The sequence below is a fragment of the Parasteatoda tepidariorum genome, chromosome 10 (genome assembly GCF_043381705.1).
Source record: "Parasteatoda tepidariorum isolate YZ-2023 chromosome 10, CAS_Ptep_4.0, whole genome shotgun sequence".
Taxonomy (NCBI): domain Eukaryota; kingdom Metazoa; phylum Arthropoda; class Arachnida; order Araneae; family Theridiidae; genus Parasteatoda; species Parasteatoda tepidariorum.
Window position 1 is genome coordinate 65,525,796 of NC_092213.1, and position 18,741 is coordinate 65,544,536.

Sequence of the window (18,741 nt, forward strand, 5' to 3'; positions counted from 1 at the left end):
GCTAATATATAAGTGTAGGCAATATTTCCCAGATTGCAGTTACCCCTTATATTTTAGGGGTCCGAAATATTTTAGCATATTTTAGGTCATCCTCTCGAACCATTAGGATTGAGTACTAGAATGTGAAAATCTCATCATTAGATTAACATATATTCCAGATAGTTCATTTTTTTAGTACATAGTACAAATATTATGCAGTATGATTTAATACTTTGTTGATACAGTTCTTCAACAATACAGTATATCAATAAAAAAATAAATTTTAATTGTTAAAAACTAGAAAGTAAATTAGAAATATATTCAAGAAATAATTAAGAAATAGTCTTACTTCGTTTGCAATTTGAAAAAATCAGTTCCAATGTGGTCATTAACATTTCATTGCATGACTATTTATCAAAAATATGTATGGTTATAATAATTGTTTTAGGTTCAAAATATTGAAGACTGGCGAGTAACAGACTTGAGAGGAACGCGTATCGTTAAACCAACTCCAGAAAATGGAAATGTTGTTATCGCCAATGATGATGTAACTTCATTTAGCACTTATTATTGGTTAGCTCCACCAGATTATTTAGGAAAAAAGGTATAAAATAGTCAGCATTGCTAATCTCAAAACATATCTTGCAATTTTGAAACAATATTTTGTTATTTTTTAAAACTTCTATTTTCAACCTTTATAGCTTTATTCCTATGGATCAGACCTGAAATTTACTTTGAGTTATGTAGTTGCTAGAGGGGACACGTCTGGAACATACACTGAAAACGCTGACGTTGTTTTAGAGGTAAAATATAAATAACTTTCAAATCACTTAGCAAATGTAGTCTGCAAAAGTTTATTTCATTTATAAATTTTATTGACTTATTTAAAATTTATAGCAATAGTCTTCAAACTCATTGTTGTCATAGACAGATATGTTGAAACTCTGGGAATAATGCTGTTTATGAATAAGGCTGTTATATTATAACATGTTTTTATTCTGTTGGTTTGAGTCTCCACCTGTTAGAAAAATGGCAGATTTTGTCTTTAGAAATAATGCATATTTGATTCATAATTATTTTGATTTCAAACCATTAAGATAAGTTTTAATTAGTTTTCAGTATAAATGAGTTTAAATTAGTTTTTAAAATTATTTAAAAATTAAACTCATATCAATAAGACACATCTGTATATCAGGATGAGCAGCCAGATTTTTCAACAAAAAATAAGCACCCTTTAAACACTCAAAAAATATTTTTAATCAGTCCCCCCCCCAAAAAAAAATCATAATTAGGTTCTGTGCAGCAATAAAAAATTTTTTCTCCATCATTTAAAGTTCTTAATTTATAAACATAAAATTAAAAAACTATTTTCAAAAGCTTTACATAATCATGATAAAATGGCTAGTTTCTGATAAATATTGCAGAAAAAATTGTGAAAATCATGTATTTTTTGTAATTTTGACAATCGAACAAAATATCTATACTCTCTCATGTAAATAATATTTTGCATGTGTTTCGCTTATTTGTTTTTCAATTTTCAAATTATTAGGGAAATGGCCAGCAGATAGGATACAATTGGGGAATCAGGCCAGAAGAGGATGAGGTGGCCATCTCTATACCTTTGCGTGAACAAGGGTGGTTTCTATTATCTCCACGAGAAGATGGAACTAATTCTGTTACAAGAGAAGACTTCACTTTGATTTTAAATGATTTGACAAAACTTTTAATTCGAGCGAAATTTCACACTGATCAAATCGAAGGAAGGTAAGTATTAATAAAATCAATTGTAGCTTAAATAAGTAAAATTCTGAATTTAAAACCCATAGTTCCGTATATCTGCATGAAGTAATATTTTTTTGTTGCTAAATTTATCAAATTTTTTTCAAATCTGCTTTGATATAGAATGCAATATTTTGATGTTTCTGCAGAAATTTCACACATTTTCTTTAGATTATATTTGTCTTAAAAAGTTATTATCATAAATTATATGATATAAATGTCAATAAATAAATAACATTGCATTTCTGTATTTTTAGGTGCTTTTTTGTGCTATAATTCAATTTTGTTAAAATTTTAGAATAATCAGCTTTTTGTATTTAAATTTAGAATAATTCTATTTACATTTAGAACAAATCCATAGCATTGAAATTCTGATTCCTGCTAAATACCAGTTCTGATACCAAGTAAACTCCTTCATACAGCATTGATACAAACTTGATTGACCTTTGAGGGAACTTACATAAAAAAGAAAATTTTATAATATGGTGGTAAAAAAACAAAAACTAATTTATATGGGCTCACGGTTTAGAAGAAGTACTTTTAAAGCTTTATTCATTAAAGGTTAAATAACAGTTTTCCATAAATAAAAAGAAATCTTTCATTTATATTTCAAATTGAAAATAATTTAATTTTTCTTAATATGAAAACTTTTAATATAGCATTAATGTCTTAAAGGTTGCATAACATTGGAATGGAAGTAGCTTCAAATGATTCCAACAGTTTAAGAAAAATAGGATCAGTGGAGAAATGTTTTTGTCCTCTTGGATACACTGGTTTATCCTGTGAAGTAAGTTTTTCAGTATTATTACATAGATATTTAATGATATAAAGATTGTTAAATTTTCTATTAGGTTATTCAGTATGAAATAAAATTTTAATTACTAAAATGCAAAACTTCATTTTTTAAAGGTCACACTAAGAAAGACTGAGGAGTTCACATTTAATCTTCTACCTCATCTACCATTTTTTTTATTGTTTGAATTATTTTTGAAGAATAATAGCTTTATCAAATTAGAGTCTGCCAAAGTAGCTATAATGAAATTCCATTCTGTGCTACTATTTTATGTTGTGTTAATGACATTTAAAAAAAAAAGTTTTTATTTCATATGGAGCACCCTAATAAATAGCACAATTTTCATCTTGAAAACATAAATGTAACTAAATCATTTAAAGATAAAAAAATTTTACAATTAAAATTCAAATATTAAACAAAATGCTGTTTTGGTGTAAATCATTATATGTAGCAAATATTATTTATACTGAATGTTGATAACACACTCACATTTCTATTATTTTACAGCTGTGTGCCCCAGGATATAAATCAATTACAGGTCCTAAAGTAGGTCACATTTGTGAAAGATGTGATTGTTATAATCATGCAGAATCCTGTGATGGGCCGGATGGACGTTGTGAGGTACTTTGAAAAAAAAAAAACAGATTAATTTGGTTTCTCTATAGTATTTACAATTGCACTATTCTCCTGCTTGCGTTTTTTATGCAGTAAAACATTAATACGTTTCACTTTCAACATTCATACTTTTCCCTTTTTTTATCAATCGTGCTTAAATTCCTCTAATATAAAATTGAATATAGTACTTTTATATCTCTGTTATTACATTCAACTTAATTCAAATATATTGTTTAAATCTTAAATGTTTTGAAGAACTAAAAACAGTTTTTCTCTTTTAAATTTTAACCCTGAAAATTTTGTAAATCAATGTGACTTGAAAGTTATTTATTTTAAGCAAAGTACCTTAATATTTAGTTATGTATTTATAATTCACATAAAAATTTTTTAAAAGAAAAAGTATAGTTTAAGCATTACAAAAATTAATGTTAGAATCCAAAAAGACGAGAATATGTCTCATAAGAAAGTTATGAGACATATTAGCATGATGGTGTGCTGCTTTCCTTTGCAGTACAATAAAAAATGGAGTATGCTCAAACTTTTATATTCTCATTGCTCTTTAAAATTCACCCTGGAAATTGGCAGCATTATTTCAAAAGAAATAAAATTATTATTCACTAATTGTGTTTTAGTTGGCACTTTCACTTAGCAATTTAATTGCACAATTTTTAGGCTTAAAAAATTAAAGCACTAATATAAACAATGATATAATAGAAAAATAAGTGAAAGCTAATACTAAGTTCAGAAGTTAAAGTTGTATGTCTTATACAGTGATGACTGTTGTGCCTTCTTTTTTAAAAAGCTACTTATTGTATCATTATGATATTTATGTCAGTGTTTTGAACGTTTTCATTCTCTTTAAATATTTCAGAATTGCATGCATCACACCACCGGACTAAAATGTGATCGTTGCATTCGAGGTTATTATGGAGATGCAAAAATTGGAACGCCGGATGACTGCAAACCATGTGCCTGCCCCTTAGAAAACCCTGAAAATAATTTTTCCCCTTCCTGTACGGCTATTACAGCGCCATCTGGAGACAGTGATTACATATGTGATAGGTGTGCTGAAGGATATGAAGGCAATAAGTGTGAAAGGTATACTGAATGCACTTGCAAATCATCCCGTCCCAGGACGGGTAAGCAAGATTCTTTATTAATAAAAGCTTAGCATTTTACTAATTCTTCTCTCGGTGATGGTTTAGATTTTTATTTTTTTTGCATACTGACATTATTGCTCTAATATGCAAACTTCTATTAACAATTATAAATATATTATATTGCTAAACATAGTTCATACTTGTAAAGAGTGCCATCTAAACATTATCTTTGTATTTTTAGAATATAAGCCAAAAAGGAAATAACACTTGTCTAAGTATTGGGTATTGCAAACTATTTTTTATTTAATAATGGAATCCAGAATTAAAAGATTTAAAATAAACCTCAAATCTAAATTTAGATTTAAATATGTTAAAATTGACCCTAAAGCTGACCTGAATGCTTTTAAGTATTTATTATCTGACAACAAATAAGAATGTGTGAGAGCTAAGTAGACATTTTATAACTGACCTCAATAATGATTCGTCAGATTTTAATATGCATTTATTTTTCTTATTTAAATATTATTTTAATAACTTTATAAAGTATACGAAACACTTCATTTTTGAAAATTTTTAAATAGATATTTTAAAAAGGGGTAAATACAGAACACCCTATTTAAAAAGATGCTGTTTTTCCAATGTAGTAGAATACAATGAATATATTTTTTTTACTGGACTGAGTGTATCAAAACCTCTTGGAATACATATTCTAGCTGATACATATTCAATGCGTACATAAAAATGCAACCAGTACCAAGAGATCCACTAATATATCTACTAACTCTTACATGAAACCATGGATTATGTTACAAGTTACTATTATAAACACAATTCAAGATATTTACTGTAACTAGGTACACTTTATTCATGAGACATTTTCAAGCAATTATTACTCAAAGTAATGCAAATTCTTTCATTCTTATTGAGTTCCAAATTTCTTCTCTTAATGTAATTTGGGTTGAGCCCCCTAGGGCATGTCATGTTGTCGCATAGTTTATGTAATAAAATTATTTATAGGTTTTATACATCTCAAAAGGTATATAATTATTTAAATGTTTTATACATCTCAAAAGTTTTTAATTACAAAAGAATTAAAAACCTTTAAAAACATCTCTTTCTTGTAACACTTAATAACAGAAATTCCCTTTATAAAACAGTTTAACACATAATTCAAATACAATGACATTAACTTGAATTTGTATGTGAAAGAAAATTATCATACTTGATAAAAAAATAAATTGCATAGTTTCTAATCGAAAGTGATAATGATCCAAGAGAAACAACGCAGTTTATATCAAAAACTGAATCATGAAAAAATTACTATCATTCAATTTCATGAAATTATGAAAGTATTAAGCCAGGAAATCACCAACAATTCGTTAAACTGAGGGAAATTTTTTCATAAAATTTCCAATAACAATAACGTTTTGATCTGTAGCATTTTATGAAAAATAGTTTGGTTTATGAAAATGTTGGTTTATGTTACATACATCATATACCAGGATCAGGTCATCGAAATGAAGATAAGGAAATGATTATCAAACCAATTGTTTAGTTAACTTTCTTTAAATGATTGGATAATTACAAGATTCAGTAGTTGAAGAGAACTGGAAAAAATTCCACTGGCAAAGTTTACAAATTTGAGCTGTCATACTTCCTTTTCCTTCTCACAGACAAAAGGATAATAAGATAGAAAGAATGTGAGAAAAGCTAATAAAGAAGTCTCTCTTTTTTAGAAAAGAAAACTCAGGAAAAGTTTGTGCAAGTTTTGTAATGAAAAAACTATTTTGATTGTTCGAAAAACGTATGAAGTCTGATTTGCTAAAAAGAAAAAGGGTAACGTAAAATCTGAGATAATTTAACATTATCGGTATAGGCAATTTTCATGGATCAGCAGAAAATGAAGTAGGAAGTGAGATAACGTATGAAACGAACAACGTATAACTGGGGTTCTACTGTATATTCTTCGAACAATTATCAAATTTGAGTTATTAATCTTTTGTTTAACAGCAATTAAATATTTATTTTTTGAGGCTTAGCTTTTATTTGAGCTACAAAATAAATTCTGTTAACAGGTGCTCTGATGGCTACTTTGGTAACCCACAGGTTCCAGGTGGGTATTGTCAAAAATGTGATTGCAGTGGCAATGCTGATACATCTGTTAAAGGTTGGTGTGACAGTTTAACTGGGCAGTGTCTTAAATGTCTTGGAAATACTGCTGGTTGGAATTGTGATGAATGTATGCCTGAGCATTTTGGAGATGCATCAAGGCGTTACTGCGAACGTAAGTTTAAAACCAATGTCACTATTATAATATATATAAATATGTATATAAGCATGCGAGTTTGCCAAGATTTTACTGGACAGAAGTGACCTATCCTAATTCACTTCTAGTGGTTCATGTAAAAATAAGTCTCCCAAAATTTTCTATTAAAGTAAAAATAATCAATCAATAAACAGTCTTTTAGGGTAAATATGATTTTACTACACCAATTTTTCTCGCAATAAAATATTTAAATTCTTGTATTCTGGTTTTACATAAATCATATAAATTTAATTTAATTTTTTAGTTGAAATAGTTTCACATACCATAGTTACTTACATAATTACCAAAACTGACCCTCTATATAATTATATGTTCATGATTTTAAGTTCTTAAAGATATAGCTCTTTCATTTTTTTATTGCTTGAATAAATATTGTTGTCGAGGTAAAACCTTCACAATTTTGTATATTTTTAATTAAATCTTTTGCAAGCTGTTGTAATCCACATTTTCTTTATCTTTGACACACATCTGCACTCGCACACACAATTAAAATTCTACTTTTCACAGCCATAGATCCTGGTAACAAATTACGAAAATGTTTACTTTGCATATTGTTATAAATATTAATAGCCAAAAAAATGCCAACATTTGAGCAAAGACAACATAGTAATTTAGGACGAATAAGTCTCAATACTCTTGCTTGACAAAAGTGTGTGAGTGCCATGAGAAAAAGTGTCTCTTTTGATGATGCATAAAGCAAATAATTTGTTTAATTCTAAATTTGTGTTATATTTGCAGCTTGTTCTTGTAATCCCGAAGGATCTTTAAGCTCTCAGTGTGACCTTGTTACAGGACAGTGCATTTGTAAACCTGGTGTCATTGGCAGAACTTGTAATCGTTGTGCTGTAAGTTTTTAATTTAAAAGTTTTTTATACAAATTTCTTTTCAGTTTTAGAAAACTTATATAACTTATTTTCTTTAAATAACAATCACTAAAAACTATGAGTTCATTTGATATCGATTTATTTTTTATTACTTAAAATTCGTAGCGTAAAATGTTAAATTCTTCTGTTTTAAAATAACATGTTAATATCTTAAGAGGGTAAATTTTTTTTAAACAAAATAATATCTGGTATACTGTTAAGGAATTTTTTTATTAGAATTTGCATTCTCACATTTATATCTAGGATTAATAAACTTATTCATTTTATATTAAATAGCAACAATGGTTGCCACATATTTCAAATTACAAATAAATAAATAAGTAGAAAAAATAAAAATAAAAATTCTAATTTCAAAAATTGGAATTGCTATCAGTCCAACACATATAAAAATGAATTAAATGAAATTATAATTTGTTTTCTACTGAAAAATAAACACACATTTAATTGGAAGATATTGTATATGGTACATTATATTGTAAATTTCATTATAACAGTTTAAAGAACACTATATCATAATGAAATAAAATTACTTCCTGAAAAACAAATTTTTTCAATTTGTGAAAATTTATTTAAAAATAATTTAGTTTTTGCATTTTAAATAAATTATTTTAAAGGACGGGTATGGAAATCTTGAAGCTGGTTGTGAACCATGCAATTGCAACAGAATTGGTTCTCATTCAGAAGTGTGTGACCCATCATCAGGCCATTGCAGTTGCAAACCAGGAGTTTTTGGCACAACATGTGATTCATGCCTGGAAGGTTATTATGGATTTTCTAGCCGTGGCTGTCAAGGTATACTTTTGATTGTTAGACAATGGTGATACTTATGAAAATAAAATTTATTGAAATGGAAACTGAAGAGTGTTAATTTCTCTTTGCAGAATGTAGGTGTGATCGATTGGGCTCAGTAAATTTACAGTGCAATGAAAATAATGGACAATGTTCATGCAAACCACATGTCATTGAAAGAGCTTGTGATCGCTGCCAAGTAATACCAAATATTACTTATTTTGCTATTCTTAGTATATTTTTTTAATAGCGTGTTGGATACGAATGAGAAAAAGGTACAACCTAGGTACATTATATAATATATGCTATGTGGTAACTCTCTATCTAAATTGATTGCACCAGAATTTCACTAGCATTACCCCAATGATCAATGCATAGAAAAGAATGACATTATGCATGATAAAGATAATAAAGAGTTATAAAGCCTTAATTGATATTTAAAAAACCACTGGTAGTAGGCAAAAGCAAAGAGCTTATTTTCTGTATCTCTCTCTCCATATATATATTAACCCAGGACTTGAACAATGAGAAGCAGGCAAGATTGTGTTAGAGAGATCAGGCTAGCTATAGAAAGTAGTTCGTTTTATGTCCTTTTAACTGTCTTAACTAATTCAAAAATTTGACTCAAAACGGTAATTTTAAAGAAGTTATTAAATCTTCTTTATCAAACTTTTAATGTGCAAAAATAAATAGATAATTTAATCACAGTGTAGTTTGCTGCTTTAAAATTTCTTTCTTCGGTTATATTTTTCTTTATTAGTAAAAATAAGTATAAAAAAATGTTATAAATCTATTGATTTATTAAAAACATTGTGTAATCACAATGTCAAATCACAAGGATTATAGTATTTAATATAACAAAAATGATACATTGCATTAATTTGTAATATGTGTAATAATATATGTTAATATATCTCATGAGAAAAATATTCTTTTGGTATATTCTGCAATTTTTGATAGCCCATCAGAAGAAAAGTGAAAAATTATATAATTCAATGAAAATTGTTAATTATCAATAAACTATATGCCTGTTGTAGGACGGTTATTGGAACCTACAATCTGGAAATGGATGCGAAGAATGTCACTGCAATAGGACTGGTTCATTAGCATCTGTTTGTGACAAAAACACTGGGCAGTGTAATTGCAAACCTGGAATCGGTGGAAAATTTTGCGACCAATGTTCACCAGGATATTTCATGTTTTCGCCACAAGGTTGCCGAGGTAAGAGTTTTACCACATTTTTTTTAGCGAAAAATTTTTAATTACTTATGTTCGAAAATTTTAATTTCAAACTTAATATAAGTTGCAACCAGTACTGGTTTTGTAGCCTCTTAGTGGCCAAGGTAATTTTGTTTTCGTAGAAAATTGAGAAATTTAAATATATTTGTTCTTGTTATAAAAAAATTTAATTCCAATACATTCTTTTGCATTTAAAAATCTAAAATGTTTATATTAGTCATAGCAAATTATTATATTGCTATCTAAGATAAAATTTTTAATAAAAATGTCTTTATTTCCTACTAAAAAAATCATTACATTTATAGCATGTGAACCTTGCAATAAACCCGGTCATATCTGCGATCCAAGAAATGGACGCTGTGTTTGCCCACCATACACAACTGGTCAGAGGTGCCAAAAATGTGTTCGACATGCTTGGGGTTATGACCCCCTTCATGGATGCAAGGTAAGCTGAAGCTAACTCTATTTGATTCCTCCCTAATAATTATCCACGAATAGTTATTGTTTTTAAACAACAAAAAAATATGTTACTGGTTGTAGATTTATGTGTTGTTTTATTATAAAATTAATTCTGCATATCATAATTCAACCATAAATAAATGTTTTCTGAAACTAAAGGTGATCTCAATTTTTCTTCGTAATTCACAATGGCAGTGAAATTGGTCCAATTAAATGAACTATTAATTGCACATTATCTATCCAGATTTACAATACTATCTATACACAGCCTAATCAATCTCATAGTTTGAAGTTATTTTAAATTACTTACAGTGGTCACACCCATCTTACATACAGACATCTTCTGGTAGATGAATCTGCTGCAGAATGATTTTATTATCAATTAATTTCATTCATTCATAAACCGGTGTTATTTTTATTGCTTGAAAAAAAGTTCCAGTGAAAACTTTTACCATCAAAACATTGGGCAACTTAATTCCATCTAGCTTAGTTAATAACATTCCCATTTCGAAACCAAGCAGCCATTAAAACCAGATTGTTGAAACTATAATGGACCTCTATAACGTTTCCATAGTTTATATAAGATTGAAAGTTACAATCTTAGAATGCCATTTTGGAAGTTATCAATTAATGTATTTTACTCATAAATTGACAATCAAAATCAGTACTATTTTTATTGATTGGAAAAAATCTTCATGATAGCCTTTCCTTTAATTATTAAAACAATGAACATCTTAATTTCATCAAGCTCTTTTAATATTAATAACATTACTATTTTGAAACCAAGTTCATGGCATAGTATAGCCAAAACTATTTTGTCTTAAACCTTAAAATTAACCAATAATCCTATATCAACAATAGTTTTTGTTACTCCCTAATTTTAACTAGTTGACAGGGTTTGTTTCAAGTTTTTATTATTTCTACAGCCATGTAGGATAGATGGCTTGCTTGTTTATTCCCTCAATGATTTTTCCCAGCAACTCAATGAAATTCTTTCTTTCTAGCCTTGTGATTGTAATCGCCAAGGATCACCTCAGCAAAGTTGTGATCCCAACACAGGAAATTGCATTTGTCTTGAAGGTTTTGAAGGTAGACACTGTGATCAATGTCGTCAAGGTTTTTTCAACTTTCCTAAATGCAATAAGTGTGATTGCAATTTTGATGGCACGGTAGAAACACATTGTCGTGATACAGTATGCCAATGTAACAATGCCGGGGACTGTCCTTGCAAAGTAAGTAACTTTATAATTATATAAATTTAAATGTAATGTTAAAGAATTGTTTTGTGTAATCTTCTTTCAGGGTTTAAAGTTGTTACACCTTTACATAAGGGAAAAATCAATATTAAAAGTACCCTAGGTTATCCCAAGAAGTGTTTAAACCAAATAAAGTTGAATATTTTAATTAATATATTCATGTTTGTAGAAATTGAAAGAAAAAAAAACGTATGTTGATTTTGCTTGTTCAAGTTTAATTAAAACCTCTATCACAGTTTCTAATAGTAAAACAAAAAAATTTTTTTCAATCAAATTTAAATAAAAACATAAAGTTTTAAAAGTGATATGTTAACAATTAAATTCACGTTTCGGTTTATTTTTATGTACACTTTCTATTTGACATTATCAAATTATTTTAGCATTAGGGTGAATTTTTTTTTAAGCTGTAGCAGTTCAATTATAAATATTTGAGTTTAATTTTAAATTTATAATTTCCATATATGTATTCATATGTGAATTTTATCTTACTTTAATATTATAATTAATTTAGCAACTTGTTACTGGACGAAAATGTGATAAATGTGTCGATGGAGCTTTTGGACTTAGTGCTGACAATAAGAAAGGATGCTATGAATGTTTCTGCTTCGGAAAAACAAGAATATGCAATCAAGCTAACATGTATTGGACAAAGGTACAGCAATTGATTAGATAAGTTTCAGTTCATAATGAATAATGTTGTGCAATAAATTGAACAAACTAGGCTATCTGTTTAACTGACATAAGTATTTTATCAAATCAGATACAAATGATCCTACTAATTTTTAATCACAATCGAAAACTGACTCATTTTAGCTTAATAAAAATGATAATTTATTAATGTATTAATGCACTTAACTTTTCTTTAAATCTAAAAACATACATTGACTGATTCTAACAATAAATGTTGTATACAAAGCGTTAAAAAACGATCAGCCTTAATCTATACTTTAAGAATCCTAGTAAGAATTAAGTAAGGTGACCAGGTGCCCTCAAATTTCATTGATTGTCTTCAAAAACTTTCAAACTCTTTAAAGTCAGAAAATGTTTCCAAATTTTGATATGTATCCTCAAATTTCTCTGAAAACTTTCAATCTTTTTTATATGTAATGAAATATCAAAAAAAAAAAAAAAATGCACACGTTTTTTTTAAAGAACAATATAGTTTTGTTTTAAGCGAAAAGCACCATACTAAAACTAACAGATCAAAACACCATATTTGTCTTAAAGTAATTTCAGCAAAAAATAAGCAAATTTTGATAATCATGTACACATTCATTTTACACGTGTTTAAGTGCAGAAAATTATATGATATTTAAAAATTGCTTAATAATGACGTCAAGTTTGTTGAAAATGGCTCTGCACCTGATATTAGTGATTAATTTTTAAAAAATCTTTGTTGCGCAGAAAAATAAATATTTTTCATAAATATATATGTATCCTCAAATCGTTATATTTTAAGGGGAAGCTCTATTTATTGGTCCTCAGATTATGATTAATAAATCTGGTCAGCTTTGTATTAACAAAATAAAGTATAGTATTATTGGGAGCTTTAAACCCTAAGAAACCTAAAGATCATTTTAATATCCAAAGGTAAGTCGGTATCAGGTTGGCAGAATACACTGATATTTTTCAATTCTTCAAAGTATAATTATATATTAAGGATATATTAAGTGATAAAGGAACAATATTAAAAACTGATTTATAAATATGACACTAATTAGATTTTTAATTTGTTAATATAGTTTGAACAACAACATAGTTTGATTTATTTTTTGATATTTTATTTAGGCATCTTTTCCTTCTCGTGAAATATTTGTAGAAGTTGGGACAACTGAAATTCCCACCTTATTGGGCTTCCAAGTTTTTCCAGAAGAAGTAACAGCAAAACGCATTGGTATACCTTATGTCCTAGACAAACCCATGTATTGGAGTTTACCTAAAGATCATTTAGGAGATAAAGTAAGCACAATCTGTACATTTTGTGATTATTTAATTTCAACATTATCTTTGAAATGTTCATGACACATTTTTATACGTGATACATCAAAGTCTGGGCAATTATTCTGCCGCAGATTTATATCATGATCTGTGGCAAAATAATTGCCAAGTTTTGGCAACTTCTGGGTAGCGGCTTACAAAGGTACACATCACAGTAGGAGACCAACTAAAATGGAAAGAAGAAATTAGACTTTTAAAGAAATTAGCAAGTTTAAAATTCATTTGGTACCTTGGTGGTTGTATTTGATTCAACAGATCATGATACGGAAATATTCCTATGATGTCTAAAATAAAAATATATACTTTGTGTCATTTCTCCTATGACAAATAGAACACCTTGCTTACTAGCAATAATAAATTTGATTTCTTTTTATTGATATATTTTTGTATTTTTAGGTTTTAACTTATAATGGTTATTTGAACTTTCATATTGAAAGCCGAGCTTCTTCAAAATTTCCAGACAAGTTTTTAGAAAGTTATCCTTTGGTAATGATGCAAGGGAATCACAGAATCACACTTTATCATTCTGGAGAAATTCATTCATCCAACGCTTTTTATAGTATCAAGCTGCACGAGGTATTTGTTTCCCAATTACGAATTTCTTTAATGATTCTAAGCACACACTAAAAATAAGTCTAAAAATTATTCATTAATATTACTTAATTATTCATTACTTTTTGTGTAACAATTTAAGCCTTTAGGATTTGTTTTGTTTACTTTCAGGATGAGTGGAAAACGTTTGATAATCCACTGTTACCTGTGACTAAAAGTGCATTGATGGTGGCTCTCCAAAATTTGCAATACATTCTCATTCGTGGAGTAGATGGTCCGGACGTCAAATATGCCCGGTAAGATTAAATGATTGATATCTCTTTTTTAAGAAGTCTACATTCTTTTGGTTTAATTGCATTTTGTGACCTAATTCTTCAAGAACTGTATTGAGTCAAACAAGAAACTCTGTTGTGAGATGTCACAAATGAATAGAGTTGAAATCATTTTAACTCCGAACATCAAGGCCATTAATTTTGTTTTATAACCATCGTTGAACAGTCGACCCAATTTTTGGGTTTACGATTACTAATGTTTAACTCAGTAGAGTTGTAATTTTGAACCCAATCCAGAAAACAAGGAAACTCCTTGATCAGTACCCTCAGAGGTATGATTTGTTATGGGAGCATCGAGGACTTTGTGACAGATATAACGTGCATCGGTCACCATCTTCGGCCGGCGGGGATCGAACCCACGACCTCTTGGATATGGGCCCAGTGCCCTACCAACCAGGCTATCTCGGCCCTAAAACAATTGATTATTCAGTTCCTAGTTCCAGAAAAAAACTTTTTTTTCTTTAATCACTTAACCATCTAGAAATTTAATTATCCTTGTTTTTAGTCTAGATTAATGTGACTAATTGGAATTTTATTATTTATATCATAAATGGATTTAAGATCAATTTAATATTTTCACAGCACATATGAACTGATTAGATAAAAAAAAAAGAAATGAAGATATACTACTAAAATAACTATAATTCATAAAACAATGAATTATTAATTTTCATTTCTGATACTGATAAAGAATGTGCTTGTGATATTTTAATCTAACATTGTTTATCGTATTTTAGGTTACTTAATGTTAGTATGGATGTTGCATCTCCAACTTATGCTCTTGCTCCGGCAAAAGGTGTTGAAATGTGTAGATGTCCACGTCAATATACTGGTACTTCTTGCCAGGTATGATTTTCATTTTTAAATGTTTTTTTACAAAGAGTTAGCCATTAAAAATGTAAGCCATAAGTTTTCCCTTTAATTCACAAGCAAATATAGGGAAGCATTGATATTGTGAAATGTATCACAATAATATGCAAGTCAAAATGAGGGATGAACTGAAATCCTGAATCATAGAAAAGAGAGTTAAAGGTTTGTGTCCTAAAAGTCACACAAAAGCCTCAGCAGTCAGCACTCTTGAGCAAAAATCATACAAGCAATTCATTGAATTAAAACAAATTCATGTTAGTAGTTATAACCTTATTTACACTTATCCAGTATATCATGAGCATTCAAAATATATCAAAAGCATGTTACATTAATAAGAAATGATAAAAGATTTACTTATTTAGTTTTCATATTTATTTGATTTTTATATTAGTAATTAAGAATAATTTTTTTTAAAAAACAAGATTTTATTTGCAAGAGTGTTTTTTAAATAAATTTTAAATGTTAGATAAATAAGGAACAAAATGAGTGTTAGTTGTTAAAATATAAAATTACTAACAGTATCTTAAATCTGACTTCTTTTTTTTTATACTTCAAAAATTAGTTTTCACATTTGTGGGCACAGAATATGTATTCTAAACAATTTTATTTTACTGTATGTGAATGTTATGATATAATATTTTTGTTTACTGGGCATCTTTAAAAAAGTCTTATTAAAATTATATTATTTAAAAATTACTCTCTTGAACGTACCATACAGGATCCTGCTCCAGGATATTACCGGAAAAGAAAACCTAATTACCTAAACAGCAAAGATGTTTTAGATTTAGTTGGATGGGCTGAACCATGTGAATGCAATAACCACACAAATGTTTGTGATAAGGAAACTGGCGTGTGCATAGTAAGTAATTCACATTATATTACACTGCAACATTTGTTTATTTTATAGTAAAAGCTAATATATGCATTTCTTAAAATAAATGATGTTGAATTCATTGTGCAATATTGAAAACTGTTATTTAAAAAAAGTAGAATAACAACATAAGAACACAAATAATGAAATAAATGGAGACAGACGATTGTTTCTGTACTGTAATATGTATTATCATCACTTATTGATACACATTATTATAGTTTTAGAACAATAAATTGTGTCCCTAACTACATAATTTGCAATCTTATGTTATTTTTCTATCAAGTGATTGCAAAATTTTGTACCATTCTGAATTGCATTAACAACAAAAAAGTGCTGTAATACGAGTCAATAGTAATGCGAATGGTAAAATCACAGAGGAATGTTAGCACAACAAAAATTGTGAGAAAATACTGAGTGCAATTTACTTATTGATAAAATGCAAAAAAAATCTCCGCATTTGGTCAATGGAAAGAGATTTTTTTTTCAATTGTCGCCCGATAGAAACTGCAAACGTTTAGGAAGACAAAAGAAAATAAATTCTCTACTTTCACTTAACCTAGTCAATTTAAATTTTTAAGCACTCTCTCATTGTCAAGATAATTGCTATGGTAAAAGAAAGAAGAAGAAAAAAGCAGTTTTGTGTAAACTCTCCCAATGGCCTCTGAAAAAAAATCATATATAATTTTGGAAATCATATAAAAATTTATAAAGCAGTAGAAAAATAACACTTAAAAAAATTGAACGTCTAAAAAAATTGAGACGCTTAAAAAATAATGGAAAATACATTATTGATGAGTAAAAACATTTTTTCTTTATTCGTATTTTGAGTAATTTTAAATTTAGCATGGGTTTTTGTAATCACATTCTACCTTATTCAATACTATAGCATAAAGATGCTCATAATTCTTGGGGTAAATATTTCGAGTCTGGATCAATTACGTAAATTTTTGTTTTTGTGTTGATGTTTAATGAAAACCACGTATATTAGAGTCATATCATTTTCAGAATTGTGGAGGAAACACAATGGGAGAACATTGTGATCAATGTATTAAAGGATATTATGGTGATCCATCTCGAGGCCCATGCAGACCATGTGCGTGTCCACATCTCACCAATAGGTATGAACTTTTTCTCTCTATTTCATTAGAGAATGTCATCATATACCCGGTGTTTTAAAATGTCTGCCTTTAATATATATTTTCAGAATGATTGTTGAAAGGAAGTAAAAATACTCACATTAGAAATCATAAATTATTAATTAATAGTGAAAAATTTTTTTTAATTGAAATTTGATGCATCATTATTGAGGAAAGCAATGTTAAAAATATCCAAACTTGTTTGATTGCTGCAGGATAAAAAGAGGAGTTACAAGGCGAGTGTTAGAAGTATCTTAGTTTCAAGAGACAAGCTGATTTTCCAGTTTTGAGTACTGCCTTCCTCAGCAAGGGATTCAATAGACTTCCATAACGTTTTTGTTTATTCATTGATTAAAAATTGATTTGCAACACTTAATGCATACTTTTTTTGAGATGAATTAAAAAATATATCTTAAGGGTGATTGTTACAGATCACTTTATAACCAAATTTTGAGTTTCAAAGTATTTATATGAAATATAATGATAGCTGATTACAGTGTTAAACCTTCATTTTCGATACTATATTGAAATACGGACTACATTTTTTAGATACAACAAAAAATTAAAACTGTTGTCGTTCCTAATTACCACATTGTGTTGTATAAATAAAAAAATGACTTCATGCTGTTCTTGTGTTATATATTATAAGGTTCTTGTGTTATCTTTAATAATGTAAGTGTTATATTTCATAATGTTATTTATTTTTTTATCTTTTTCATTTAGCTTTAGCGATACTTGTGTACCTGATGCCTTAGATTATACTTGTATTAATTGCCAAGCTGGATATACAGGACGACATTGTGAAAAGTAATTGATTTTTTATACTTTTATATGGATTAGAAAATTAATAATTTATATTACATCAGGACTACTGATTAACGATAAAATTGCAATATGTTTGTCTTCTTAGCACTTTTAAAATATGTAAATTTTATATATTTGTTTCATTCATTGTCATTACTGCTTAGATTTTTATATTATTGTTAAGATGACAAGATGTTAGAGGCTTTTAAAGTGTAAAAAACCTTATTCATAGTCTTTTTTTTTTTAAATATATTGGTATGATAAAATGAGCACAATTTCTAAGCAATTATTTTAAATTAGTTTGTAACCCTAAAACAATGATTTTATACATCATGTTCTATAAAAAAAAGTAAAATAATAAATGAAATTGTATGTATGAGGACATACAATAAAATTGTTTTAAAAAACGATCCTATGAATTGCACAATCCCTAAATCATTTTTCAAGTTTCTGAATCATGGTAAACCAAGAAATGTTTTAACTTTCAAATAAAGGGAAAAGTATGTTTATAGTCCATTCCACCTTAAGTTGGCACTGGAGAGAAAGGTAGGAAATGTAATACTCCGCCTTTGAAAAGTAGTTCTTCGCTATTTTGGAATTAATTGCAGTTTAAATGCGCGTACAAATATAAATAAATGTTGCATAGTAAGAAAAGTATGTCTTGAAACATTCATTAGAAGTTTTTCATGTTTAAATGTATTTAACTTATAAATACCTTCTCAGTAAAGCGAATGTACAAAGAAGAAGGAGGTGTTTTAGTTTGGCGCTGAATTAGTTTTCAAGGACAAGGAATTGGCTCATTGGCTATGTTTCTACACTGGTCAGTCAGCTTTTCCATTCGCCTTGGCTTTGCTTAAGTGTCCTATCTCTTGTGCAGTTCTTATTTCGTTTTTTTTTTGTATTTGATTATTTAATTTTCTAAATATTAACCTCATCTGTACAATATTTAATGAAAA

At 28.2% G+C, this 18,741-nt stretch overlaps 1 protein-coding gene across 2 annotated transcripts in view; it reads left to right on the forward strand.

The window, feature by feature from the left end:
* The window catches only part of LOC107442050 (laminin subunit alpha-1), a 111,418-nt gene that overhangs the window by 52,655 nt on the left and 40,022 nt on the right, over positions 1-18,741 (forward strand). For both annotated transcript variants that reach the window (XM_016055506.3, XM_016055505.4), the window contains exons 14-34: positions 428-583; positions 681-782; positions 1,529-1,743; positions 2,434-2,545; positions 3,059-3,172; positions 4,038-4,264; positions 6,342-6,550; positions 7,331-7,437; positions 8,091-8,268; positions 8,358-8,464; positions 9,303-9,486; positions 9,810-9,949; positions 10,968-11,195; positions 11,731-11,871; positions 13,008-13,178; positions 13,614-13,793; positions 13,941-14,065; positions 14,839-14,947; positions 15,690-15,830; positions 16,851-16,963; positions 17,705-17,788. In XM_016055506.3, coding sequence (XP_015910992.1) covers positions 428-583; positions 681-782; positions 1,529-1,743; positions 2,434-2,545; positions 3,059-3,172; positions 4,038-4,264; positions 6,342-6,550; positions 7,331-7,437; positions 8,091-8,268; positions 8,358-8,464; positions 9,303-9,486; positions 9,810-9,949; positions 10,968-11,195; positions 11,731-11,871; positions 13,008-13,178; positions 13,614-13,793; positions 13,941-14,065; positions 14,839-14,947; positions 15,690-15,830; positions 16,851-16,963; positions 17,705-17,788 — 3,143 coding nt within the window. The remainder of the gene's footprint in view (positions 1-427; positions 584-680; positions 783-1,528; positions 1,744-2,433; positions 2,546-3,058; positions 3,173-4,037; positions 4,265-6,341; positions 6,551-7,330; positions 7,438-8,090; positions 8,269-8,357; positions 8,465-9,302; positions 9,487-9,809; positions 9,950-10,967; positions 11,196-11,730; positions 11,872-13,007; positions 13,179-13,613; positions 13,794-13,940; positions 14,066-14,838; positions 14,948-15,689; positions 15,831-16,850; positions 16,964-17,704; positions 17,789-18,741) is intronic.